Source organism: Canis lupus, chromosome 27, assembly GCF_048164855.1.
Source record: "Canis lupus baileyi chromosome 27, mCanLup2.hap1, whole genome shotgun sequence".
NCBI lineage: Eukaryota > Metazoa > Chordata > Mammalia > Carnivora > Canidae > Canis > Canis lupus.
In genome coordinates this window covers 41,898,153-41,914,317 of record NC_132864.1, presented here as the reverse complement: position 1 = coordinate 41,914,317, position 16,165 = coordinate 41,898,153, and the positions used below count along the sequence as shown (strand labels likewise).

Below are 16,165 nucleotides of genomic sequence, written 5' to 3'. Positions count from 1 at the left end.
TCATTCAACAGATACATGTGGAGTATCTGAAAAGCGCCAGATACTCAGCTCAAATCAGAATATAAGATTTAGACTTTTTTACCAAAGTGACATGCTGTCACAGATCCCCATGTATGTCAACATGCATGGAATAGAGTTGAGGATACAACACTGATGAATTTTAGGAAATCAAATAAAAAATTCTAACAAGTGCTAACAGTTGCACGGGACCCAAAGGAAAGGAAATTTGAAGAAGGAAGGAGTGGTCAGCATGTAAAACCATGGCTGAGAAGGGAAGTCCAAGGAAGGCAGAAAAGGACTTGCAAGTAGCAAATCCCCGGTGACATTTAAGAGGGCGTTTAGAATAGGCCTATGGAGCCAGGCTGAGCCAGGCTGAGCCTCCAGAAAACAAAAGCAAAGGGCTCAAGAAGGAAATAAATTCCTGGGGGAAGGGTAGGTGGGGGAAGGTATGTAGGGGGAGATAGGGCGGTGTGGGGAGGAGCCAGCAGTGCAGAGGACTGGGACTGAATGCATATGAGAGATTTGGGCACCAGACAGTTCATGAGAATAGCCATATGCCAGAATGACTTCAACCTACATGGAATGCCATCAAATTCTGACACCAGACACAATCTGCTAACTTTTCCATGAACTGCATCCTCAGGGTCACTCCTTAGGACACATTCTTCCATTGAAAGGGGTTTTTGCCATAAAGGCTTTCTTGGCACCAAAATCCAGTGGCAATAAGCTACAAAAGCAAACCTGTCCATTTTCAATGATGTTGTATCTTCTGGTGTCCCACTTGTGATCTCAATCAGAAATGCCTGAAAATGTTTCGGGTTCTTTGGCTTTGTTGGAAATGACATTTTTCATACAGGCAGTTAATCTTGAACCAATGGAACCAGGCAGCATTATTCTCTAGAATCCTCTACGTATAATCAAGGGAAAGAAGGATTCAAGTACAAAGGATGGGTCTGGGCACTTTATACTAGAAAGATAATGCTTATTGCATTCTTTTGTGGCACATACAGTGAACATGGTATTTCTTTCAACTTCGCCTCTAGAAAAAAAAAATCTAATGGCAAATACATACTCATCGGATAAGGATCAAATGAACAAAGGAGAAGAAAAAAAAAAAGAAGTGAAATGCATTGAATTCTGAATTTTCATAAGGTAATGTGGTGTACGTAAGAGGACTTAGCAGGATCCCTCATTTCTGTAGCTGTGAAAGGGTAAGAAAGAAAAAAAAGCTGCTATCTGACTGTGGCTTAAAAATTAAAACCCGCTAAATGGTATCTTCATAATAATTTTAAACAAAATGCCTATAATGTAATTTTTAAATGAAAGTATAATGGAAGCAAAACTCCCTGTTCCAAATATTTTAGGGATAAATTATATCCTATTGCTGCTCCTCCATAGCAGACACTGGGCCATCTGGAATTTGACACAAATATAAATGTTTACTGGTTATTTCTGATTCAAGTATATATATATATTTCTGATTCTGTACATACACACAGCACTGAGTTTTGAAAATCTCATCTATTTATACACTGATAATAGAGATGTGCTGCTTATTGGAAAACAAGAAGAGAATGCTCAAAGAGATCTGTCCTATTTGTCATGCATCCTGCAATATGTATAGTACAAAGTCAACTGGGTTTTTCGTCCATAGTTGGTAGGAAGAGATCCCAAATGCTTGTTTCTCGAGCATCTACTTGCTTTACAAGTAGAAGAATTTCAGGGACCTTACAGAACGTCTCTCTGGGTCCAGCCTTTGGAGCCCATCCACCGGGCATCTTCTCGTGCATGACCTCCATCTCTAACAGCGGCAATGACAACCACCACCCAGACGTGAGGCCCAGCAAGCCTCCACTGTCTTCTGATCCTTGGTTTGTACCGTCAGTCCAGGGATTTCCAAACTCTCAACCAGTCATCTTCCTAGGATTCAGAGCAAAACTGCCACACAAGGTAAGCTTAGCTTAGGGGAGACTCTTTCCCCTCTCTTTTAGAGTCTTCATAGAGATTGCGGACAAGGAGAGTAAAGCTGAGAAATTACCCATTAATATAAAAATGATGTGACACAAGTTAATTGATTAATCCTGGAGCTTATATAAATGCATTACGAGCCCACCTGGAAATAAATAAAAATGGCCATCGAGGGTCTGGGTCCAGGATTAGGAGAAACACCAAATATAGAGCCTGTTTTGCCAGGAGCTCAATATGTGAGACGGGAATTTATGCAGCACTCAAGCAAAAACTATAACATGTGATCTACTCACCCCTGCAAGGCTTTCTCTCCAAACCAGTCTCCTTTCCCTAAAGTTCTAAGAAAGACCGGGTCTTCACTGGGTGAGTCTTCCCGAGTGACATTCACCTACAAAGAGAAACAATGAAAATCTACATCCACTGCACATGCTGATTGATCAAATCAACTAATTGGTTGATTGGTCATGTGATTTCCACTTCATGTTTCTTCTTTTAAAATTACTCTTATGAAGACCATGAGTACATTACCACTGACAGGACCAAAGAGTATCACACGTTTCCATACAAACCACAAGAAATGCCCTCCAGTTATTGTTATGCTGTTTCAAGCTGTTTTCAAGAAGTAATAAATTATTCAGAAATTCGAATTTCACTTAGTCCTCCTCCCGACCTCCTATGAAGCAAGCGCTATAATGAATGAGCATCCCTCCAGTCTTCTTTAATGTGTTTATATGCTTGACTTTTTAAAAATATATGAATAGCCTAATACAGTATGTATCATTCTGCAATTCACATTTTTTTCCTCTCAACATTGTTTTATTACTTATCCATCCTTTCACAGATAAATCTAGTTCATCCATTTTAATGACTCAATGCCTTCTTTCATGTTTATTCATCCACTTCCTTATAGATGGACGTTTAAATTGTTTACATGCTTTGGAATTGTTCCAGTGAACATCTCTCTATGCACCTCGCATGTATGGCCCTGTTCTTCTAAGACATGCCTGTCTCTTTTCCTGAAGAATCTAACCTCTCTTCCGAGGCCATTCACATGGTCATGAAGCCTCCTCACAGGTCTCTAACCCCTGGCAGTCCTTAAGGTCTACAAGCTTCATTGAGAAGAATTTCAGTTTTAAAGGATCTATGAATTTTATATATATGTCTTTTTTTTTCCCACCATAACAGTATGCTCTTCAAAGAAGTGGGTATATCTTTGACATTTTCTACAATTTATAATAAGCACGTAATAAAGAGCTAGAAGTTGCTTCAACAGGAAAGCTTTACTATCCAAACAAGGTATTTGAGCCCATAGAGGACTTCTGACTTGGATGACAATCCATGGACAGAAAAGAATAATGTTTTTGTTGCATGAATGAAGACATAAATGCAATAAGTGGTACCTTTGTGTTAATTCACTTCCCCTTCAAGTTCTACTAATATTCATAATGCTGGCTATGTTTTGTCTAGAATGGTTAAATAGTTAAAACTCACCTACCTAGAAAATGTAATGAAGTAGAAAAAAACTAATTTCTGAAGACAATGCAAGACACTAAGCACATTTAAGAATACTATGCTTCAGGTTTCTGTATTGAGAGAATGGATGACAAGGACCACAATTTTTATAAGTATTAAGAATGTACATGCAAGGTGGAGAGAATTCAATTATTATTCTCCACTGATCCATTTGGTTACTTTTCCACACTGTGTTTCAAAACCATGGGGATGCAGTTTTTAACCCTCTTACACCAAGCTGTATCATAGACATGCTCATTTGCATGCTGATGAGGCTTTTTAGATGTGGACAGACATACACTATCCCATTGATTCTCAAACTTCCGAGTATGGGGTCTTATTTAAAATAAAGGCTACTGAACTTCTTACTAGACACATCTCCTGAGGCTAGGGAAACAAAAGCAAAAATGAGCTACTGGGATTTCATCAGGATAAGGAACTTCTGCTCAGTGAAGGGAACACCACAACTAAAAGGCAATCTTTGGGATGGGAGAAGATATTTGCAAATGACTTATCTGGTAAAGGGTTAGTGTCTAAAATATATTAAAAAACTGAGGCAAAAAAAAAAAAAAAACTGATGCAACTCAACACCCCAAAACCAAATAATCCAGTTAAAACATGGACAGAAGACATGAACAGATTTCCAAAGAAGACATCCAGTTGGCCAACAGACACATGAAAAGATGTTCAACATCGCTCCTCATCAGGGAGATGCAGATCAAAACTACAGTGAGATATCACCTCACACCTGTCAGAATGGCTAAAATCAACAACACAAGAAACAGCAGATGTTGACAAGGAAGTGGAAAAAAAGGAACCATCATGCACTGTTGGTGGGAATGCAAAGTGTTGCAGCCACTGTGGAGAACAGTTCTAGAAAACAGAATCCTCTGTAGGTTCCTCAGAAAGTTAAAAATAGAACTATTTTACCATCCAGTAATTGCACTACTAGGTATTTACCCCAAGCATACAAAAATACTAATTCAGAGGGATAAAATGTGTCCCAATATTTATAGCACCATTAACAATAGCCAAATTAAGGAAAGAGCCCAGATATCTATTGACTAACAATTGGATAAAGAAGACGTGGTATACATATATACCGGAATATTACATATATAATGGAATATTACTCAGCCATCAAAATGAATGGAACCTTTCCATTTGCAACTATGTGGCTGGAACTAGAGAGAACAATGCTAAGCGAAATTAGTCAGAGAAAGACAAATACCACATGATTTCACTCATAGGTGGAATTTAAGAAACGAAATGATGACTAAAGGAAGGGAAAAAGAGAGGCAAACCATAAAACAGACTCCTAATAGTAGAGAACAAACTGAGCGCTGCTGGAGGGGAGGTGGGTAGGTGATGGGTTAAATCGGTGATGGGGATGAAAGAGCACATTTGTTGGCATGAGCTTATTTGTAAGTGATGGATCACTAAACCCTACATGTGAAACTAACATTACACTGTATGTTAACTACCTGGAATTTAAATAAAAACTTGGGGGCAACCCGGGTGGCTCAGAGGTTTAGTGCCGCCTTCAGTCCAGGGCCTGATTCTGGAGACCTGGGATCGAGTCCCACTCAGGCTCCCTGCATGGAGCCTGCTTTTCCCTCTGTTTGTGTCTCTGCCTCTCTCTGTCTTTCACAAATAAATAAAATCTTAAAAAAAAAAAAAAAAAAAAAAAAAACCTTGGAAGAAGGGGCACATGGGTGGCTTAGTGGCTTTAGCCAAGCCTCTGCCTTTGGCTAAAGGTGTGATCCCAGGGTGCTGGGATTGAGTCCTGCATCAGGCTCCACACAGGGAGTGTGCTGCTTTCTCTGCCTGTGTCTCTGCCTCCCTGTGTCTCTTATGAATAAATAAAAATTTTAAAAATCTGAAAAAAAATGGAAGAAAAAAAATAAAGGCTACTGGAACCTTATTCTTGAAGTTCTAACTTAATGGGCCTTGAAAATCTGTATTTCAAAAGATTAATGTAGGTGATTCAGATGCAAATGTTCTAGAGACCAAACTGTGATACACATCAATGCATTGTTTTATTTCTGGGTCTCAGTTTTCTCACCTGTTACCAGGAGGCACAACCCAACGAAATTATTTGTCAGCCCTTGCTACTACAAAAAAAAAAAAAAAAGTCATGAACTAAGGTGAACTATACCTGAGATCATCAATTCACAATTAGATATAAGGATACGTTACACAATTACACATTTGCCATTTGATTGACAACAACAACAAAAATGTTTAGAAATTCCAAATGGCAGATGCATGCAAGGCCTGGGGAGATTTCAGTGGCTTCGGAAATACGCTTTACAAAGACGTTACTGAAACGCACTAACAGAGCCATAAAAAGTGGGTCACCTATCAAATAGACCACTTTCTGCTGATGCGACAAGTGTGAAGGAAAACCTACCCGGATAATCCATATATGTGGAAAGATAAGCAGTTCAAAGAGCAAGAATAAAAGCTTTCCTTTAAGACTGTAATTTCCACACTATTTCTTCGTACAAATAATGAACCATTCTAAATATGCACAGACACCAGGCATGGGCATTTGCATCTTTAAGTCTAAAAAAAAAAAAATGTCAGGGTAGAGAAAGTCACATACACAGAGATAGCTTCTGTGACCTCGGCCTATATTGCTTATTCTCCTCCCTGAAATTACTATGTGCTTTAGGATCCACATTGCTATGGGAAAGAACCAGCTCTGGAGCCTTAAAGATAATATTGGGCCTGTTCAAACCCCTGTTACCTCATCACCTTGTCCAAAAAACGGGAGGGCTTGCATATAAGTGTATGAATTAAAAGAGAAAAATCTATGAAAAGCAGACTCTTAATAGTAAGTGCTCGGGACACCGGGATGGCTCACCCGGTTGAGTGTTTGACTCTTGGTTTCAGCTCAGGTCGTGATCTCAGGGTCCTGGGACTGAGCTCCAGGCTCCGCAGTGAGTCTGCTTGAGATCCTCCCCCTCCTCTGCCCTTCTCCCTCTCTCATGCTATCTTTTGAAAAAAAAAAAAAGTACTCAAAAAATTGGTTACTTTTCTCATATTTCCCCCTTCTCCAACTTCTCTCACCTATTTCAGAAATTCAAGCATTTGATTGTAAAATAAATATCCCCTATCACTACTACCGCTCTCTCATTGTTGGTATAAAATGCTATTTAGAGCATAAACTTCTTATCCTTCTAGACAGACAAAAGAGTATTTATTCTAACGTTCTTTTTACTTGTCTATACATTAACTTTTTTCTACAAGACATATGTGTAGTCTCATAATTTGAGTTTTTAAGACCATTTTAACTCTAATTTTAAAAATTAAGAATCAAAATAAAAATTAGATACTTTTATATATTTTTTAAGACTGATTGATTGATGATAGACATGGAGAGAAAGAGAGAGAGAGGCAGAGACACGGGAGGAAGGAGAAGCAGGCTCCATGCCGGGAGCCTGACGTGGGACTCGATCCCAGGACTCCAGGATTGCACCCTGGGCCAAAGACAGGCGCTAAACCACTGAGCCACCCAGGGATCCCCTAAAAACTAGATACTTTTAAAGCAGTATAAAGATCTTTGATATCAAAGTCTTCACTAAACAGGATCAATGTGCACAACCAACATGTTTAAGCGAAAACAATTCAAAAAGAAAACAAAATGTGTAGTATGAATTTGGCAGGTTTTATAAACAAAGCAACACTTATTATTAAGAAAGAAAGCAAGCAAGCCAGCCAGCCAGCCAGCCTGGAATTCACAGATTAATAGGGAAGACTTAATTAGACAATGAGGGTCTCTGAAGTCATCATTTTCCTTCCTTTGTGACTAATAGAGGAGCCCCAGTTCTCGCACCGCAGTTCTCCCTTCAAACAACGTTCTGCACATATCACTTAAAAATTAGTCCTGTTATTTGCAAATCAAAATGCCTCCTGATGCAGAATGAGGACACTTTAGGAACTGTATCTGGTAATCTGGGATATAAACTGGGTTGGAATTTTTTTTTTTTTTTTTCCTCCTGAACTTGAAGTTTACCTACATTCTCTGAGTCATGAGTGTACATCAGTTTGGCCAGATTTAGGATTCCTAGGAGTCTGATTTGACAACTGAACCCTCTGTGTAACACGGGGGTAAATTAGCGTACCTCTCCACATGGGCCGTCCTAACTCACTCTCCCGACATGTCTGTGGTGAACCGGATGTTCATGATCCCCGTTCTAGTGTTTGCAATTAATGCAGGTGCCTGCATGCACTCGCATCTCGTTCTGTGCACATATACCACACATTTGCCTGGTTTCGACCATCATAAAAAGAGCAACACGCCACACATGTTCTGCAACTTGCTTCTTTTGATCAGGATCATATCTGAGATTGATCCAACTCTTCCATTTTACTATACGTATCTGTAGTTCATTTCCTCTCTTTGCATATTACCCTGTTATATGAATATATCTGATATGGATTTATGGATTTTACATATTATATATCCTATTACTTCTTCTAGAGATGTAAACGTGTTCCTTCCAGGTTTACATGTATAATTATTCTTCTATCCTTTTTTTTTTTTTCATATTTTTCTTGACTTAGGACAATGGTTGGGATGTCTAGTTCCACAATGAACAGAAATGGTGATAATGTGCTCCTTGATCTTGTTCGTGAGCTAAAAGGAAGGGCTTTTCATGTTTCAATCTTATGTACCATATACAAATAAAATTTCCCTAACTCTCATGCCCGACACATACCAAATAATGCATTAAGCCCATTTCTTCACCAACATGCTTACTTATACTTGCTAATTCTAAGCAAAACTATGTGGTTTTAAATAGTATATAATAGACAAAAACTTCTAAGTTACATTTTTTTTCTAACAGCGTACCAGGTATGTTCAACAGAATCAGAAAATCAAAATATATTTGAATTATTATTGGAACTCTGAAATTTTGCCGGCCAATCCTCCTCAATTTTGTTTGGTTCAATTTATTTATGGAGAGAGTACATTTTTTTTTAATTTATTTATGCAGAGAGTACATTTTTTGATGTAACACAGCTACCGGGACATATGAATACAGTTTTATCAAAGACATTTTTCATTGCTCTGTTGTGAATTCCTTGATGTTCATTATTAGGGGAAGGGAATGTCAAGTTTCCTAGCAACTGGAAACTAACTCAGTTTCCATAGGAGGCAAGTCTGGGTCCTTTAAACATCACTGAAAGCATTCTGCTCAAGTTTTAGAAAAATCAGTTTGTGTAGGTTTATTGGGGGAAAAATAAGTATTTCAGAGTTTCTCTGTTTGTGTGGCTGTGCTTCGCAGGAGAACAAAAACAGTTTTACGCTTAAATAAGTGTCTTGAACTTGGGAAATCCATTTGTGACTTTAGCCTCTTGTGTGTCTTACAACGTGCTCTAAGGAAAAGCCAGTTCAGGGGAAGCAAGGAAATCATCTTTGCCAGGGTTATCCTTTATCATTGCTTAAATGCATACGAAAACCATTTATTTTTTTTATTTAAATTCAATTTGCCAACATAGAGTATAACATCCAGTGCTCATCCCAATAAGTGCCCTTCTCAGTGCCCGTCACCCAGTCACCCCGTCACCCCATCCCCCTGCCCACCTCTCCTTCCACAACCCTTTGTTTGTTGAAAACAAATTTATATCTGCATTCCTAAAGCAAAGCACACAGATTCAGAAAATTTCAGTTTCACAACTTATTTGCCTGCTTACTTAAAGACACTTCCACTTTTCTCTCCTCCCACCGGGACTTAAGTATATTCATCTCTTGCTTCTTAGGATTTAAAATACTGATTCCAATACGTGTGTAACAGAATAGAAGATACTAATATATCATTAATTAGCATATAATGAATATAATTAAAAATCATAGCTGCTAAGTTACATGACATGAAAAACTAGTCTTGGATTTTTTTTTTTTTTTTTTTTTTAACCAGCCATAGGTATTTCCATTTTGGATGTGTCAAGAGTCTGACATATTTTTACTACTTCTCTCCCAGAACCCCCATGGTGCTCTGAAACAGTGCCAGAGGAATGGGTTCCCGTGGTGCATTTCCTCACTAGTTCTATTTATACCTATTACAAAACTCATAAAGCAGCACCCCTAATGCCCCTATTTGCAACTGAATATGGTTATAAACAGCAGCTTCTTTTAGGTAGTGCTTGAAATGTGCAGTAATAGGGTAATCACAGAAGTGTGTCAGAAATTCATCTTCAACGAATAAAGGTATCATTCCATGAAAGCAAAGGATTAGCAGTGTCATAAGAAAAAAATAAATCCAGATTGTCGGGACAAAAAATGTCCCCCGTGACCTATTGAATCATTTATATCCATGAGGATTTTCCATTTCCCCTGATTCTTTAGTAAATGTTAAAAAAAATAAAACAGCAAATGGTAAAGCTCCAACGATTTAAACATAAACCACAGAATGTTAAGAATCCTTAGCCTCTAACATTGGAAAATTCAAAATACAGTTTTAAGTGTAACTGTGGTCAGACATGTCATTTCTTGATATCTTTAAGATGCTGGTGCCTGACATTTTTCTTTATCCCAGGCTTTCCAGTATCAGTCCAGAGAACAGGTATGATACGAGCACAAATGATGCTGTCTTCACTTCAGTGTGACTGATCATCAGTGTAAACACTGACACATTCTCGATTCAGAATCAGTCCAGAGAGGATTACCGAAAATGTGATCCAACAAGATTTATAATCTTTCACATCTCCTGACCACTGTGGCTCTGTACGTCTCTCTTTCCTTATTTAGTATGAGCCATAAGTCCCAGAGTCAGTTGTATTTGCTAAATTAGAACAGACTTACCTACGTTTTTAAAAAAACTGTTTAACATTTTTATTTACTTTCTAAGTAAGCTCTACGCCTAACATGAAGCTTGCATTTATGACTCTGAGAATAAGAGTCACATGCTCTACAGATGGAGCTAGCCAGGTGCCCCTAAACTTACATTTTAAAGTAACGATTATAAAAATGACAAGTTGTATATAAATCCTTTTTCACCAGCATTCTCTTTCCTGTCACCTACCATGCTTCATACATACAAATTCCTCTTAAGGATCTCTTATGATGAAGCAAAGTAAGTGTTCCAACTTTGATTGGAATCAAAGTTCCAATCATTGGCTACAAGACAAGGACACTTAAATGCAAAAATGATTAGGGCTTCACTGTTGAAAGAAATATAAGGTATTTTTTTTAGACTATCAGAGCATTCATCTATGTAAGTTCCCATTTTCCAGTTCACTTATTTTATTACTTTGTTTTTAAATACAATTAAAATATATTTGAAAATTTAAATATAATTAAATATAATTAAAATATAAAAAAATAGGGACGCCTGGGTGGCTTAGTGGTTGAGCGTCTGCCTTCCGGGCTCAGGGCATGATCCCGGTATCTGGGATCGAGTCCCACATCCGGCTCCTTGCAGGAAGCCTGCTTCTCCCTCTGCCTGTTTCTCTGCCTCTCTCTCTGTGTCTCTCATGAATAAATAAAATCCTTAAAATATATATATATAACTTATCAATATTAAAATAAAATATATAATTAAATAATCATAATTATACATATTAAAATATTTAAGAATTAAAATATAATTAAAATAAATAAATATAATTAAATATAATTTAAATGTAATTTAAAATGAAGAGTTAAAATAATATAAAGGAATAAATTATGATTTTTTTCATTCCTATCCTTTGTCCACCCCCATCTATCCCTTCCCGTATAACCTACCACTACCACTTCTTATAATTTCTTAGTATCCATTCAACATTTCTTTATGAAGATACAATAGAGCATGAGTGTATTTATACCCTTGCAGTCCTCAGAGTGCTGAGTATCTTGCCCAAGAATGCTGAACCTGCTAAGTTTCCTAGTGGGATTCACACTTGGGCCATTGGATTTCAAAGCCCTGGTGTTTCAAGATAGCAATGTTACTCATCACTAGTTGGAATTGAGTTTTTTTGTTTTTTGTCTGTTTGTGTTTTCTGTTGAGAATTTTTAAAGCAATCTTAGTCTTTCTCTTGTTGATTTATATAATTTAAATATTGGAAATCTTCCCATTTATGCAGTCGTATCAGTGGCATCTAGCATCATGGTTATTAAATTATGGAACACAGGCTACTTTTGGGTCTTCAGGGTTACACTTTTTCTTCCTCTGGCATCATTTTTGGGAGATCCATTCTCAAATGTTTCTCCCTCAAGACCTTGTGCACGTGCGTCTCCAGGGGTGGCTAATGCACCCTGGGGCCCCCACCCCACTCTGCATCACCCTCTGGGGCTCCCAGGGCTTACCGTTCCTTTGCTGATGATAAAGAAGGTGTCGCCTCTTGCACCTTGCCTGATGATATATTCCCCATTCTCATAGTGGGTCTGAAAAATAGAAGCAACAGAAAAAAAAAATTAAGAAGGGAGTAATAAAACAAACTGTTCCATCTCTTCAAATATCAACTCTGCAAGGATGCATTCATCCTGATGGAGTTTTACCCAAGCCCAGAACTCATCATGATTCAAGAATGAGTAATAGTCAATGAATGAAATAATTATGAAGAAATTATTTTGATCATGCTCATGTTTAAAACTATTTGTTAATGCCATTTTTCTGGGTGATTATATTCAGATCTCTAAATTCATTCATTTTAATACTTCTATAAAAATATTTTCTCCCCTTGGAACCCAAACTGCAGAGCTGCTGTTAATTAAACTGGTCTTTTTTGTATTATTTTGTCATTCTCATTTGGTTTTAGTATTCTTGTAATGATAGGCTTTTTTTTTTTTTTTTTTGAGAAATTTGGTATCTAAAGATCTTCATTTTGAAAACAGGTTGATTTTTAGCGTGAGTTAGCTGGCCCTAGTTAGTTTTTAAGGCACAGCTTTGCGCTCTAATGTCCTGCTTCAGCAATTTAGATTTGGCCCGGTCAGATGGAATGTCTTCATTTTATGGACTGAATTCTGGTCTAGCATCTGCGAGCTCATCAATTAGCAAATAAGGAGCAAGGAGCAAACAAGGTAAGGCTACAAGAGGATTATCGCAGTCAGTGTGCCAGTTCTTGGATTTGGACACAGTCAGTAGGTCTGTTCCCAGGGTGAAGATTATTTCTGCAGTGAACAAAAGTAATTTCTATGAGGCGAGGTCGGACAAAGTATATGGCTAGCTCAAGAGATAGAACAGAAAAATGAGACTGCACCATCTGGCCACATTCTTCTCTGCAGCTTAGCAAGGGAGCCATTTTTGAGAAAGAAAACAATCCTTTACACACTCCTTAGGAAACAAGACTTCATGGTCTGCATGCAGTAGCCATCAGGCCAACAGCTGTGATTTATCCTTATACTTCAATACCACGTTCCTTAATAATGGCATCTATTCACTTATTTAAAATGCCTTTTGTTAGTATTTGACATTGAGAACAATCAGAATTTTCTTTGTATATCCAGAAAATTAACCTACTACCTAATCTTACTTTTTTTTTTTTTTTAACTCGGAACAAGTTTTAAAAAATAAGATTACAGAATGCATATTCTTCAACTGATTTATTTCATTTAACAAGCTATCCATGGCCCCTTATCACATCTTGCTGCTTGGGAGAGGAAGGATCTTTGCGATATGCAGATGTGAAAAACAAAAACTCACAAGAGTCTTCTTTCAGGTATCAATTCCACAAACATTTCCCTGTGCCTTCTGAGTCAGGCCTGGTTATAGGCATTGATGATACGAAGATGAGATACAAAAATCTCAGAGTAGCACCATCCACTGGATCTTTCTCCAGGGGCGGCAACATTCAACTGTCCAATATGCATATTCAACTGTCCAATATGCTGTATTGGACAGATGTGCTGTCCAATACAGCAGCCTCTAGCCACGTGTGGCTACTGACCAGTAAAATGTGGCCAGTGACTAAAAAACTGAACGTTTAAGTGCATTTAATTTGAATTAACTTATTGAAAGAAAAAAATGATAATAATAATTTGAATTAACTCAAATACTCACACATGGCTAATAGCTACTGTATTAGCACCGGTAGTAGCTAAAGCAGACGGAGGAGGAGTTACAATCTGTAGTCATAGGGGAGGGGGGCAGGCCGAGGCATCTCTCCCACTCTCTACGAATGGAGCTCTATTAGAATTCAGGACTCTTCCCTCCCCTTCCCCGTGCTGCACCAGGGCAGGTGGTATGGCTTACTTGACTGGTTCACTTGGAAGTCATCAGCTAGGTGTGCTTGCCTCAGCCCCTAGTCTGCCAAGTGGAGGTGAGCTCCCCACAGAGGTGGACATTCTCTGCGGCTTCCCCAGGACAAGCAGAATGTCTCTGCTGGGCTTCTGTCACAGGACAAGTACATCCACCCAAATACAGGGCCCAGTATAGGAAGCCTATTTGGCTCTGACACCTAAGCCACATCACCTAGCCTAGATTTGTATCATTAGTAACAACAGCATATTAGTTCTATTTCCTTTAGTCTCTGTCCTATTTCTCACTTGTTTCCTAATCCAAAACCTCTCAAAATCCCCCCAAACAATCCAGTGTGCAAATGCTATATTTTATGTTGGTAGGGCTTATGTACTGTCTATTGTCTCACTCTTTCCCCAGGGCTTCCTCATGGAGGAGATTCTTAAGCTCCAACGGAAGTATGAGGAGCAAGTTAACTGGATGTTGAGCAGGAGAAAGCCTCTCCGAAAAGAATTAGCAGATTATGCCCACATAATGGTAGCAGCAATACTATTATTTTGGAAAAAGTAGAAAAATGCAAATAAAAAAGCACCAAACTTAAAAGAATCCTAAGCTCCTCTGAGCTCATTCTTATCTCCTCCTTAAAAGTATATTCCTCCCCATATGATTGCCATTTCTTTTCAGAAAGCTGAAATTATTTGTTCTATATTAAAATGTATGAAGGTAAGATTTTCGCAGGCACACCATCATTGACATTTTGAGGCAGATAATTCTCTGTTGCTGGGAGTTGTCCTGGACACCAGGTCAGCTGTAGGATGTTGAGCAGCCCCTGTGGCCTCTATCCACTAAATGCCAGTAGCACTTCCAATTCCACTAATGTCAACCAAAAATATGACCAGACCTTGTTAATTACCCTTTGTTTTGTTGGGTAATTGTTGGGGGCAAAACCACTCGTTGAGAAGGTTTGCACTAAATCTTTTGTAGTTTTCTGGACCTGAAATAGCAATTTATTATTTCTCTTGATACTGCGTTCTAGATGATTCTTTGACTTCTCTGGGTGCCAGGCTGGATCAGTGAAAGGTCAGTTGCCTCACTCCTGCGGTGACTATTTGGTGTTGGTCACTACCTGGGGGGCACACCTGCAACTGTCAGCTTCTGTTCTCCTCCACATGGGCCCCTCTACAGGGCTGCCCAGTCTCCTCCACAGCACGGTGGTCTGGGCTGAGCCATCCTCTTATATGTTAGGTGGATTCCAAGGGTGCAAAAGCAGAAGGTGCCAGGCTTTCCCTAAGGTCCAGACTTATACTGCATCCACTAAGTTCAAGCAGGTCCCAGGGCCAGTCCAGATGCAAGAGGAGAGGACTACACAAAGGTGTGAACCCCAGGGGATGCGGTGCATCAGGGCTACGGAAACAGTCTCCCACGGGCTTCAAACTTCACATACATGAAGCTGGACTCCGGACCTCCTTCTCCTGTGCCTTCCCTGCTTCAGTGATGCCAACTGCATGTTTCCTGATACTTGGCCAACCATCTTGGAGTCATATTGAACTTTTCTGTCTCCCAGGCCCACAGTGGGTATCATACACCCACTGGCTGCACCCTCAGAATATACCCAAAACTCAAGGACTCCCCCATCTGCTGCTATGGCTGCCATGTTCTCCTGCTCAGTCCATGAAGCCACCTGCTGACTGGGCTATCTGCTCCTACCTGACCCCTTCGGTCCCCCTTCCCATCTAGCAGCCAGGCAATTCTATTAACACACAGCACCTGTCCCTCCCGTGCTCCTACCCTTTCAGGAGACCCTCTGTGCCCATGCGCACTAAAGCCCCACAGAGGGTACAAGGTACTAAGAGCTTCTGCTCTTTTCATGGACCTTGACCTTGCCATCCACCTTCTTCCCTGTGCTATGTCTCTTCTCTTCATACCACTTTTCTTGATGTTCCCTGAACAAAGTTCCTTGAACTTTCGGGGCCTCTGTATAAGTTCTGCCCTCTGCCTGAGATGTCCTTCTACCCCAGATGGCTCAGAAGTGATCTCAGAAGGTAAAGGAACGAGAGAGCAGGATTACCAGTCCCTGCCAAGAGCTGGAGCCATGGCTTCTGATAAGGAAGGACCCATTGGCAACCCCAGTCTAGTTCACAGGGAGTCTGACCTCTATCCTCTCTCCCTTCTCGTATCCCACCAAGGCTCCTCATTAGCTGAGGTCAGCTGAGATGGGACAGGGGGCCTCCCATTTAGATCAGCCTCTAGGGAGAGAGGAGGACCCAGGAAAAGTGAAAAGCAGGCCCAGGGACAAGTGGAATGCATCAGCCTCCTGTTTAACCAATCATTCACTCACCTTTCAACTCTCCTCCACTAAAGGGTCAGCTCCAGGAAGGAATTTTTACACTCCCTGTTGTCTCCCTTGCACCTAGCAGAGCACCTGGGTGTTCTCTAAATACTCATCAAGTAAATGGCTTATGTGGTAAATGCCCCACATGGCAAGGGCTCTCTCCCTTCTTCCGCTGGTTTGCCCT

General features: G+C 39.6%; 1 protein-coding gene across 7 annotated transcripts in view; it reads right to left on the bottom strand.

Moving 5' to 3' along the window:
- PRKG1 (protein kinase cGMP-dependent 1) overlaps nucleotides 1-16,165 on the bottom strand; it is a 1,198,973-nt gene that overhangs the window by 207,087 nt on the left and 975,721 nt on the right. For all 7 annotated transcript variants that reach the window (XM_072803730.1, XM_072803729.1, XM_072803732.1 and 4 more), the window contains 2 exons: nucleotides 11,780-11,857; nucleotides 2,262-2,356 (listed from right to left, as the gene is read on the bottom strand). In XM_072803730.1, the coding sequence (XP_072659831.1) occupies nucleotides 2,262-2,356; nucleotides 11,780-11,857 (173 nt within the window). The remainder of the gene's footprint in view (nucleotides 1-2,261; nucleotides 2,357-11,779; nucleotides 11,858-16,165) is intronic.